At 44.3% G+C, this 13,304-nt stretch overlaps 1 protein-coding gene across 1 annotated transcript; it reads right to left on the bottom strand.

Moving 5' to 3' along the window:
- Positions 1-476: 476 nt before the first annotated feature.
- On the bottom strand, positions 477-9,130 carry SNU13 (small nuclear ribonucleoprotein 13). Its single transcript, XM_025926653.2, has 3 exons — positions 8,891-9,130; positions 2,503-2,623; positions 477-1,694 (listed from the first exon to the last, which is right to left on the bottom strand). The coding sequence occupies exons 1-3, from the start codon at positions 8,891-8,893 to the stop codon at positions 1,432-1,434; spliced, it is 387 nt and encodes a 128-aa protein (XP_025782438.1). The 5' UTR covers positions 8,894-9,130; the 3' UTR covers positions 477-1,431.
- Positions 9,131-13,304: the final 4,174 nt, after the last annotated feature.

The raw sequence follows: 13,304 nt of genomic DNA, 5'->3' as shown, positions 1-13,304 counted from the left end.
ATTTTTGAGACAGAGAGAGACAAAGCATGAACGGGGTGGGGGGGGGGGGGGTCAGAGAGAGGGAGACACAGAATCTGAAACAGGCTCCAGGCTCTGAGCTGTCAGCACAGAGCCCGACACGGGGCTCGAACTCATGGACCGCAAGATCATGACCTGGGCTGAAGTCGGCCGCTTAACCGACTGAGCCACCCAGGCGCCCCTAAATTTTAAAAAGTTAAAAAATAAAAAATCTTCCAGCCCAAAACATCCTTAGTGCTGAGGCGGGGAAACCCTCTGTAGAGTGAGAGCAACACCTCAATGATCATGTCAGTACAAGACACTTTGAGCTGCTAGAAAACCACCAGAGGTAATGGCTTTTTCACAGCCTCTTGGTGGAAAGTTTGAGAAGCTATCACTGTTCTAAGAATGCGAAACAGTTCTTCATTTCAGGTATTAGCTGGATACCTATCAAGAACCACACTTTCTTTAAACTGGAATATGAATATATCTCTTTATTAGAATGCTCACGAGAATGGCACACGAGCACTGTCCTTCTGATGTGATGAAGAATACACCTGCCCCACACTGTGGCAGGGAACAGGGGTCATGGCTTTCAGAGCTGGTACCAACTGTCCACTGAAGACCTTTGTATTCACCAGAGAGGATGTTTCCTGCACTCTAGCATCTCTGCTGTAGCTTCCAGTCAGGCCTCCGGGACTCATGAGACTTCTTCATTTCAGCATCAGTTGATTCTCTTTTCTCTTGCCACTCTGGACTCCTTCAAGACCTAGGTCAACTACCCCATGTCTAACTTGCTCAGGCAGCTTCTGGAATTCTGCAGCACATCTTTGCTATGCTGCTGCCCTGCTGCCCTCAGGGGCATGGTTAGGAGTTGGGGGAGAGGGGGAACAATACCACATTACCGAAGCAAACGGCAGGGGCAGATTAGCACACGACACTTGGACATACACCTAATAACCTCACAGGATACATGCTTTCTCCCCAAATGCTACATAATCTCCATACAGAGCAAACGTTTATGGAATGATTTTGTACACCAGGCACGAGGGATACAAAGTGAATGGTGTTTACATCCATGAGGTCCTGCACACAAGGGGAAGTCAGCGCCTGAAAGCTGGAACGAGATCTCTATCCTGGCTCTTCCCTGCCTTTGAATGGTATCACCATTCTGTCTCTGCCTGTTCTTCGCGTTAGTTCATTTTTCAAAAGGGAGGATAAGATGGCAGAGAAGAATGGGAGACTGGGCTGGGTGGAGGATTAATATATGGATAACACCCCGTAAAACAAAAATAATACAAAAATGCAAAACCCGGATTTAGTACTGTGATATAACAAGAGAACGTGGCCGGAGGTACTACATGCTAACACAGACAATATGATACACAACCCCAAGGGGAGGACTCAGTGAGGAGTGGGGCACAGGCCGCCGGTTTAGACTAAGAGCCTTTCAATGGACTGCTGAATGGACTGGATCTGCTGCTTCAGCTGTGAGCCTTCTTTGATGGTGACAGAACAGGCGATGACAGGCCTGGAGACCCCGCAGGCCCGCCCCAGGGCCTGCTTAGAGCGCACAAACACGTAGGGCACGTTCTTATCCTCACATAGCAGCGGAAGGTGAAGGATGATCTCCAGCGGCTCAGCGTCTGCAGCCATCACGATGAACTCAGAGATGCCTCTGTTGAGGGTTTTGGTGGCTGAAGAGAGAAGGACACGAGGCCCAATAAGTGACTGGGATGGGGGTGGAGCTTGGGCATGGAAGCCACAAAAAAGCAATTTCCAAGGGAAAGAAACAAGTGCTTTCTGAGCAAAAATCCCCAGGCACAAGCAATCCTCTGTCTTACAGTGTGGCCTTGGTGATATGGGATTTAATCACCAATTAGCCACCCTCAATGCCTTTCTCCAACCCTCCATCAAACCATGAGCTCTGTCACAACACATCCTGAAACAGACCGCTTCTTTCTTCTTCTCTGCTACCACACTTGTCCAAGTCACTACCACCTCTTGCCTGGTTGACTGGAACAGCGTTCACACGGGCTTTGCAGTACAGCATTTCTCAAACTCTGTGATCAAGGATCAGGGTTTTACCATCCCAGTCTGTCACAAGCAGTATTTCTGGAAGGCTCACACCACATGCAACTTAGAAGAAAAATCAGCACCCCATATCACTGTTTAAACACTTACTCCTGATGGCTTACATCTCTGTGGCCCAGTGCTAGTCCCCAGACCACACTCTGTTAATGCTGGAGTATGAACAAGAGCACGGACTGTGGAGCCACACTGCCCAAGTTCAAATCCCGACCTCATCCTCCTCACAAGATAGATGTGAATAACTGGGTCTAAAAGAATTCCTACACCGTTAACCTTTAGCAGCTACTGCCAAAATGCTGCTCTTAAGTCCTCCCACTGGTCCCAATCAAGTGTCCAGCCCTCTTTCCAAGTTGGACATCTAAACCAGAGCCAGTGCCTGATCACTCTACCTGAAGCACCCTCTGGCTGCCTTACCTTCATTAGCTCCTTTCCGAAGCTGCTTGTAGTTACATGACTGCTGAACAAGGTCCAGTAGTTTCTTGGTGAGGTGGGCGTCTGCGAGGGGGTAGGCCTTCGGATTTACATCAGCCTCAGTCTATGGGGCGGGAAGTGGGGGAAGTCATCAAACCATCAGTCAAACTGAACCAGAAGTTGTTCCGGACAAATCACAAAATACTTTATAATCAACAACCCAGAGAGATAGTGATCCCTGTTCCTCTGCCCCCAGAAAGACACTTAGTAACTGACACTGGCTGCCTATTCCCAACTCAGAAAAACGGAAATATATTAGAATAAAAGAATTTTAGCAATTACATAGTTCAATGATGTACACTAAAGCCGATATACTTTTATTTGCCTCTCTTGCTTGGTAATATTGTAGCAAATGGATTATTAATAGGTTCTCATGGCTCAGTATCCACTTGAGTCACATGGGGATAGTTTTTAAATTTGGGATTTCCACACTCCACCCCAAATTTACTGAAATAAAAATTAAGGCATTTATAGAAATGTAGCACAGAGTTCTCTCTCCATTTCCCATTCAATATTCAAATCTTCCTCTGTCCTCGGTAAGAATCCATCAAAATATTTTCTCATTCATCTGACCCTACAATACATACAAAATGGTCGGTACCAACAAAATGGTTGGTACCTCTACCAACAAGCTCACCAAGGTCAAAATTTCCTTTTGTTCTTACAATATATCCAACTGAGGCCACCCAGTCAGAGTACGATATTCAAGTTATTCAAATTAATATTTCCCTGTGGTTTATCAGTTTGATATACAATTAGGGTTCCTTTGTATTCAGCTTGTTAAAAAAAATTAAGATTTTACTTTTCAAATATGTAACACATCTACATGGTTCTACAGTCAAAGCTGTTAGTGAACTAAAACTGTTTTGAAAACTGGCAAACAGTAGAGCATTTATCCTGCCTTTCCCATACAGACTGTATCACTACTCCACCTACTAAAGGAATGAGTCAATCAAATCCCACCATCTTGCAACCCATATTCATCAATTAATCCAGACACAGATTAATGGATCCAGACATTAACAGCTACCAATATCATAAAAGATACCATGTGATCACTGCCCCTCTTGAGGAACAAAAACATCTATGACCAAGTATTCTTGGGGAAAAACAAAAGGAAAGTAGAAAAATCTGATCAAGCCTTTGATTCTGATATTAGATACTTGATACTAAGGAATTATTAAATTTTGGGGTATTATAATGGCACTGCAGTTGCTAAAAATCCTGATTTTACAGATACATACTTTATCACCTATGAATAAAATGCTACGTCACTGGCTTTGCTTCAAAATAAACCATTTAGGGAACAAATTGGGAGGGGCCTGCTTAAACCATTCCTTCTTCCTCATCCCTACCTCTCGAGTTCAAGCATTTTCATTAATTTCTCATTTGTTTTCCCTGTGATTCTTTTTACAAATATATGTATTTATACATAAAACTTGGATGCACCCCACGTTACCATCGCGAGCAACGCGTGGTTCGCCCGCTGCGGCCCGCTCTAACCCCGGTTTTGGAGGCTGGACCGCGGCACGCAGCGCGCGGCACCCCAGTCCTAAGTGGTGACCCGTGGGTGACGCCCCGGTGGGAGCACTCACCATCGCGTCTGCCTTGGTGGTCTCCTGCCCAGCACCGCAAGGACACGAAAATGACCCACCCGCAAGGAAGCAGGAAGTGACGCAGTGGTGACGTCAGCGGAAGTGACATCGAGCGTGAGCTTGCACCAAACGCCTGGTCCCTGAAACTGCAGTGGTTCCAGGGTGATGTAAGTGAGGGCTAGAGTTCCCTGAAGAAGTGGGAAAAAGGTCTCCCCATTATTGGTCTGCTCTTCTCCTTACATTCTAGAATCAGCTTTTCAAGGCCCACAAAAATGTGCTGGGATAATCTGATACGTAGATTTACAATCCCAATTTGGGTAAAGGACCTTTAGTATGCAGAATCTGTCAATTTAAACATATATGCTTAACTCGGTACTTCTCAGTAAGGCTTTACAATTTTTACAAAAGGCTTAATATCTTTTAGATTTACTCCTAGATATTTCAGGCTAAGAAATTCACTGTTTCCTACTGTATTAAGAATTTCTTGGGCTCCCGGGTGGCTCAGTCGGTTAGGCATCCGACTCTAGCTCAGGTCATAATCTCATGGTTTGTAAATTTTTCGAGCCCCATGTCAGGCTCTATGCTGACCGGGTGGAGCCTGCTTTGGATTCTGTGTGTGTGTCTCTCTCTGTCCCTCCCCCATGCGTGGTCTGTGTCTCAAAAATAAACAAACATTAAAAAATTTTTTTCTTAAAAATTTTTTTTCTTTAATGCTTATTTTTTTGAGAGAGACAGTGAGAGCCAGGGAGGGGCAGAGAGAAAGACAGAGGGAAACACAGAATGAGAAGCAGGCTCCAGGCTCTGAGCTGTGAGCACAGAGCCTGATGTGGGGCTCAAACTCACAAACCGTGAGATCATGACCTGAGCTGAAGTCGGACACTTAACCGACCGAGACACCCAAGCGCCCCAAAAAAGAATTTCTTCTTAAACAGATTGATGTTGAATTCGATCAGATTTTGTGCTGACTCAGATGAAAAATATTTTCCTTTAATTTTTTACGGTTCTTCTAATGTTAAAACGAAGTTTGCATTCCTGAGATAAAACCAACTAAGTAGGGTTTTAATTTTATATCCATTAGCTAATGGACATAAGGTTTCTTGGGGGGAAGAGATGATAAAAATGTTCTAAAATTCTATAGCAATGGTTGCACAGCTCTGTAAATATATGAAATACCACTGAATTATACACTTCACACAGGTGAACTTCTTATAATACATAAATTATTGCAATAAAGCTATTTTAAAAACTAGGTATAGGGTTTTTTTCAGGTCAAAAAAAATTTTAATGTTTATTTATTTTGAGAGAGAGAAGAGAGTGAGAGAGAGAGCTCGCAGTGAAGGGGAAGAAAGCATCCCAAGCAAGCTCCACACTGCCAGCTCAGGAACTGTGGGGCTCAATCTCATACCATGAGATCATGACTCCAGCCGAAATCAAGAGTTGCACACTTAACAGACTGAGCCATCCATCCACCCCTCCTGTTAAAATTTTTTTTAAATTTCTTTATTCATTTTAAATTCCTACTTAAATTGGTTTTGATACACTTTTTTTCAGGCATTTGTTCACCTCATCTCAGTTTCTGTATTTATAGCTATCAAATTGTTCTAATATCCTTTCTAATATCTGAAGATTATAACTTCTTCATGTTTGTTACTCCTCACTTTCATCTCTTTTGCTTATTTTCCTGATTAATCTCGCTGGAGGGGACTGAAAAGCTTCTGATTCTGTCCATCCTATAAGTCAGATCTGTTTGCTATTTCAGTAATTTCTGCTTTTCTTTGGTGTTTTGTCTTTTCATTCTTTTCCTACCTTTTTATAGCTCCTTTCCCTCCAACATAAGCATTTTAAGATCCAGGTAATACTTTAGCTGTTGTGTGTGGTATTCTCACTACTGTTTAGTTCTGTTTTCAAATTTCCATAATTTTGTTCACTAGATTCACTATGACCAGATCAAATTTATTGATGGTGTTGTTCAAATCCTCTTTCCACACTGATGTTCTGGATTCACCAACTATCATTTATACACTTAAATGCTATATAATTGCATATTTGTACATTTCTTCTTATAATTGTATCATTTTTATTTTATTCATACCTTATTTAAAAATTTGTTTTTAATCTTTATTTTTGAGAGAGAGAGAGAGAGCGTGAACGGGAGAGGGTTAGAGAGAGAAGGAGACACAGACCCTGAAGCAGGCTCCAGGACTCTGAGCTGTCAGCACAGAGCCCTACATGGAGCTCGAACTTACAAACCGTGAGATCATGACCTGAGCTGAAGTCAGACGATTAACCAACTGAGCCACCCAGGCGCCCCTTAAAAAAATTTTTTTTTAATGTTTATTTATTTTTTGAGAGAGAGGGAGACACCGAATCTGAAGCACATACCTTTTTTTAGCCACTATCTTCAGATGCCTTTCACCTTAAAACTTACTTCTTTTTGATGTTTATATATAGGCTACATCACACCTTTTAACTTGGTATACATTTACCATTCTTTCTACTTTAATCTGTTTTAACGGAAGCACTTAGTCTCCTATATTTATTTAAGTACTGATAACATTAAGTTCAAATCTTCCTTCTTCTGTGCCTTCTATTTGTCCTGATATGTTTCATTTTCTTTCTTTCCTTCCTCTGGGTTTATTATTTTTCCACTCTACTATTCCCTCTACTGGCTTGGAATTATGTATCTTTATTCTTTTGGTGGCTACCTCAGAGACCACAACACATGTCCTTGACTTATCAAAATCTAATGCTCATCCACACTGGTGCCCTCCTCCTAAACATAAAAGGGCTCAACAACACTTTAATCCCAATCACTCCTCAAAAGTCTACTTTATTTTTTTTTTTTAATTTTTTAAAATGTTTATTTATTTTAGAGACAGAGAGAGACAGCATGAACGGGGGAGAGTCAGGGAGAGAGGGAGACACAGAATCCGAAACAGGCTCCAGGCTCTGAGCCATCAGCACAGAGCCTGACGCAGGGCTTGAACTCACGAATCGTAAGATCATGACCTGAGCCGAAGTCGGACGCTTAACCGACTGAGCCACCCAGGCGCCCCTCAAAAGTCTACTTTAAATTGCAGCTCCAACAGCAACTCTCTGGAACTTAGGATTCTCAATCTCAACAAAACATTAAATGCACAAAAAGGGAAGACTTCAGGAGCCCAAACAACTAAAGAGGCCTCACCTTATTGTTTCAGTATCAGTCAACAATAAAAAGTTGGCTCAACTTTAAAACAAACTACCTAGCTCAAAAATAGTAACTGAAATTTTGCTTTGTATTTATTCCTTTTAAGTTTTTCAAGGGTTATTTATATGAGTGAACGAATGAAATAATACTGCTAGCTAACTTTGATCCCTAGCTTGATCTATTTGGTCTCCCTGTACACCAGACAAACAAAACCCAGCAAGGTTTGGATTTAACAAGGCGTGCTCATTAACACCGTACCAAGTATTAGGATTAGGTGCTTAACATGCATTCTCATTTAAATCTTTCCAACACTCTCATTCATCTTTTATCCCCATTTTACAGTTGAGGAAAATTTCTCTCTTTTTTAAAAAATTTTAATGTTTATTTTTGAGAGACAGAGACAGAGTGCGAGCCAAGGAGGGGCAGACCGACTGAAGGAGACATAGAATCTGAAGCAGCTCCAGACTCTGAGCTGTCAGCACAGAGCCCAACCTAGAGATCGAACTCAGGAAAGGTGAGATCATGACCTGAGCTGAAGTTGGGTGCCTACCCGACCGAGCCACTCATGGACCCCGAGGAAAATTTCTGTTAAGTTTAACTCGAGACCATCCTATTCCAAAACTTTCCGTAGAATTCCGTAAAATGAGCACTGGTTTAGAAGCTTCAAGTTCAAGGCTCAGCCACATACTAACTTCAAATTAGGGGGTAGGGGGAAGGAAAGGGGAAAGCTGCCCAACGGGATCCACGCTCCGTTGTAAGGATTAAACCTCACTATGTTAGTGGAAGTGCTTTGTAAACTCTTCTTTCCTTACCAAGTACCAAACAAAACTAGCTACCAAGCTACAGGAGTTGATTAAAGGTTGCAGATCACCAACAGCTTAGAGAAGCCGCACGTGGTGCTACCGAGGCCTCTGATTTGAGACTGCCACCTCGCAGCAACCATTCCTGAACCCAAGCCGGGGTTCGGAATCACTCCACATTTACCACAGCCGCCAAAGGCCCTCAAACGCCAAGTCCCCGGCACGTGTAACTCGGGGTTGGGCACTAAGGCTCAGACCCATGGAGATCTAGATCTCCCTCTCCTGAACATCGACAAATGGGCAAGTGGGGTAGGCTGATTTGAGTTCAGGGTTCCCCACCATCCTCTAGCGATTCCCAACAAGAGAAATAAAAAAGACGGAGCCTAGTTTTCTCATCCAACTTTCTACTCTCTCCCACGTGGGTTGGTCTGTTTCCTCCCACGCTGGGCCGGGACTCCTTCACTCCCCGGAGGCTTCCAGCCACGCGCACGGAGTAGCTGCAAAGTACCCACGACAGCCTGTTGGGACCCTGAGGCTTTCCGAGTTCTAACCTCGAGCGGAGCTGTTGGGGCCCCGCGGCGGTCCGAATTCTAACTCGGGGGAGGAGGCTGGGACTCCGCGGCCGCTGGAGCTCTAACCCCGGGCCGGGCGATCGAGACAGCGTACGTTCTAAGCCCCGGCAGCCTAATGAGTGAACCAGTCCCAGAGTCTCGAGCTTCCCAGCCCTTCCACCACGCGCACGCACTCACCATAGTTGCGACTCCGCGGTCTCGCCACCCGTCTGGGAGCGCAGCTGACGTCAGAGCGGGAGCGCGCGCCTCGGCCGGAAGGTCGCGCTGGAGGAGTGGAAATGGCCGCGCGCGGCAGGAAACGGAAGTGACGCCATTGCAGGCGGACGGACCTCGTTTTTCAAGGGCGCCCGCAGGGGAACCAAGTCGTTTCTTGGCGACGGACGGTAATTTGCTGTTTTTGTTATCATCATACCACACATTTCTGGCAGGGAGAATAAATGAAACATTCATACATACACACACGGACAAACACCCAGAACGAAAGGTTTCAATGATGTCATCATTCCATTGCCTATTTATCTTTAAGCATATTCTTGAGCTTTCAAAATCATCTTTTTTTTTTTACCCTACACTGGTGAGGGAACGGTATGGAGATAATGATGGGGAATTCTAAATGTTTTCCTCCATATTTAGATATCCTTGTGAAAATTTGGTGGGAAGTGTGGAGTCCACCAGAAATGGAATCCTTTGAGTAGGGAATTAAGGAAGAAGAACAGGTTTGGGGGTGAGGGTTGAGTTTCTGTCAGGTTGAGTTTGAAGATGTCATAGGACAAGCAGTTTCTTTTGGCCAGCACACTGCTCTTTTCTCTAGGCTGCTCCAAATCTCCATTATTCAAAGCTAGACTCATGCCTCACCACCTCCAAGAAGTCCTTCCTGATTGTTATGGCCCTCACTCTTTTCTCTCCAACATGATACCAGGCACATCTCGGGACCACTGGGATCAGCCCAAACTAGACCATTATATGCTAGTTCCAGTTAACTATTTCGGAAACCTAGTAGAGACCTGGAAGGACCCTTAGGAATCATGCAGCAATCTCTTCATTTTACAGATACTAAGGCCCAGAGAAGGGAAGCTCCTTGCCCAAAGTCACAGAGTGAGGCAGTGGCTGAACCAGAACTGGACCTTGGGATTTTGGCTATTGGCCTGGGTTGCTTCCACTCCATCTGGTTGCTATGCTTGAAACCGGTTGTGGTATGGGGCAACGTGATGGGTTTGAACTGGCTCCAGGATGGAACATTCATTACACCAAAAATTCCTCCATCAAACTTCACCTCATGCAAATCATTTTGTTAAGTTTATTTATTTTGAGAGTGTGTGTGCATGAGCAGGGGAGGGGCAGAGAGAGAGAGAGAGAGAGAGAGGGAGAGAGAATCCTAAGCCGGCTCTGCACTGTCAGTGCAGAGCCCAACGTGGGGCTCAATATCAGGAACCATGAGATCATGCCCTGAGCCGAAATCAAGAGTCATATGCTTAACTGACTGAGCCACCCAGGCACCCCACCTCACGTACGACTTGTTGAAGAACAAAATTTGTCTCCGAATTGAGAAATACCCACAGATGCTTCCTGTTTAAGAGTAGCTCCTGTGACAGGGCACCTGAGTGGTTCAGTTGATAAAGTGTCCGACTCTTGATTTCAGCTCAGGTCGTGATCTCAGGCTCTTGAGATCAAGCCCTGTATCAGCCTCCATGCTGCCTGATTTAAGATTCTCTCCCTCTCCCTCTGCCCCTTCCCCCACCCTCTAAAAAAAAAAAGTAGAACCTGTGGTTTGGATACTGCTGTTCACCTCTCAGATCCTGTTTCATGTTTCCATATTAGTTAGATATATAAGCCACCATTGTTGGGGAATTAAACCTTATTCAATTTACAGTCATAGACATGTCCTTATCATTTGCTTTTTTGATGTCCTTTTTACTTTTTTTATATATTTAAAAATGTTTTTTAATGTTTATTTATTTTTGAGAGAGAGAGTGAGACAGAGCATGAGCAGGGGAGGGCCAGAAAGAGAGGAAGACAAAGAATCTGAAGCAGGCTCCAGGCTCTGAGCTGTCAGCACAGAGCCTAATGTGGGGCTTGAACTCACAGACTGTGAGATCGTGACCCGAGCTGAAGTCAGACACCCAACTGAGTGGGCCACCCAGGTGCCCCTGATGTCCTTTTTAAAAAATGCTTTTTATCACTTATTTTTGAGAGAGAAAGTACTTACTTTGAGAGAGAGGGGTAGAGAGAGAAGGGGAGAGAGAGAATCCCAAGCAAGCTCCACACTGTTAGCACAGAGCCCAACGGGGCTCGATCCCATGAACTGTGAGATCATGACCTGAGCCAAAATCAAGAGTTGGACGCTCAACCAACTGAGCCACCCAGGCATCCTAGCTTTTTTGATGTCCTTTATAACAATTTCCCGTTGTTGTTTGGCCTACCTGGCATATTGGACCATCATATCCCAGGTCTCTTCAGTGAAGACTGATGGGGCTTGATGTTTTTATTTCCATGAGTAAGGAGACAGTACACTTCACCTAATTAATCTGCTTCCCAATTATATAACTCAATTTCCAAATTCTCTTAGAGCTAGCTCCCCCTTTTGTATTTTGTTGTTTCCCTTGCTAGTAAGTTAGTATGTTGACATATGCTCAAGATCAATTTGTCTTAGAAATTTGTTTTTTATACACTTCTGTGCTTAAAACTCTAAATCCTTGCCATGGCTTACTAGGACCCACTCCACCAGTCCTCACCCCCATCTCCATAATACAGCTCTACCCACTTTCTTTTTCTCCCCTGAGCACACCCCAATTTTTCCAACCCCATCTATCACCCTTTCTTGTGTGCACTGTGCTCCACTGTTTTGCTTAGCTAGCTCCTGCTCATCACCTCTTCAGTGAAGCCTCCCTGATCATCCAGACCAGGTAACTGCCCCTGCTGGATAGACCCACAAACCCCCTGTATTTGCCCTTTATGGCACTTGTCAAACTTATTCAGTGTCCACCTTTGAACTACACTGAGAGCTCTATGAGAGCAGGGTTTGTAGATGCCTTGGGTACTTTGGATACCTATCTTCTAGCACTACGACTGGCCCAAAGGAGGTACCTGCTCCACTTACGGATTTTTGCTAGCAAGCAATCAAAATGGAGTTTAGGAAAAAACTCTGTCATGGAGCCCACAGATTCCAGGGGAGCTGGTTGTGAGAGCAGAACCAGTCCCACAGTCTCACTCCACTGTTAGTGCCCTCCAGCCAAGGACTACTGGGAACACACCCAAAGTGTTAATACTTACTGCATCAAGGGAGAATGCACACCATGGGAAATGATAAGTCTTCTCAATAAGAGGGTGTTTGAAAGGATTTACTGTAGGATTGGGGTTCTATTAGGTGATTTGGGGGAGGGTTCAAGGAACCGGGGTCTGCTCTGATTAGATGTCATCAGGAAATGTGAATAGTTCTATGATTGGGCATCTTAATGATCTTATCGACATGGTGGAAGGAATCAAGTGGGGCTAATGCTGTAAGTGGTAAAGAAATAGCAGTCGCTCATTTTAGACAGGATAAGGGGGATTTGGTGATTTTTGTGGTTTCAATAATGTTCATGTTTTTGTCTCTGTTCAAACATAATTAAAGAATGACATTGTTCTTGTCTTGATTATCGCAGAATGGTTTTCTCTGTTGTTGATGTTCTATGAAATCGTTTATGTTGAACAGAAGAATACTGAGGCCCAGCTGTGAGTGTCAGGCCAGCTCCTAGCAACACCGAGTCTTAACTGATAGAACTGGGTCAGTTCCTAGCTGTCATGGGCTCCTTTTCTTTGCCTTTTTCTCACCAGCTTCCTATTCCCACCTTGAATCTCTGTTCTGTGGGAGAGTATCAGGTATAAGCTGGGGTGATTCAGTCAGGATACATCGTGTGGCATATTGGGTTCTTAATATAGAGAAGTACATCACAGCTGGTTGGTAAGTAGGTGATGCCCCTCTCCTGGGGTGCTCAGTAACACTTAAAATGCTGTGATTAAAGGGTCAAGGCCTGGCCCCTCTGATTGACTGATGTCCCTTCCTGTTCCATTATTTAAAATTTTGAGTATAACCTTCGGGTGAAAGGCAATCTTCAGGGTGGCATTTATCCTCCTACCAACACAGATCCTGAGATGGCAAAAGTAATCCCCGACAGAAAACCAAAATACTGTGAGCAAAGAGGAAGGGATGCGTGGTGATCAAACAAGGATACACGTGTTCAATACAGTGTTCGTTAAGTGTCTGGTGTTGGATAGACAGATGGACACGTGGACGAAAGCACTGAATAGGAAGAAAGAAATCACACAGACCGCAGCTACGTCACCCCATCACACATGGGGGGAATATAATGTCTTCGTTCCAGAAGGTGGGATATTTAAAATGAATTCTTCTAAAAAAGAAATAAAAATAAATAAAATGAATTCTTCTACCTCTTCCTTCCTTTTGGGCAGTCCCCCAGTGCTGTCCTTGCCTGCACTGAGGACATGTTAGCCAGCTCTGGTGCCAGGTTCAGGAGCTGGAACTAGCTTAGCTGTGGCTCCTTTGTGAGGTAGCCTCAGTGACAGGGGCACTATGTGGCGGGGATTACCACAC

Source organism: Puma concolor, chromosome B4 (assembly GCF_028749965.1).
Source record: "Puma concolor isolate L17-30 chromosome B4, mPumCon1.1.hap2, whole genome shotgun sequence".
In the NCBI taxonomy this organism is placed as follows: domain Eukaryota; kingdom Metazoa; phylum Chordata; class Mammalia; order Carnivora; family Felidae; genus Puma; species Puma concolor.
The sequence above is the reverse complement of the archived record's forward strand: the minus strand, read 5'-3'. Positions and strand labels throughout refer to the sequence as shown.

Excerpts from the sequence above, each read along its gene's own strand:
- SNU13 (XM_025926653.2), bottom strand. Across the intron at positions 1,695-2,502 it reads TCGGAAAGGAGCTAATGAAG|CCACCAAAACCCTCAACAGA; the intron begins GTAAGGCAGCCA and ends TTCTCTCTTCAG.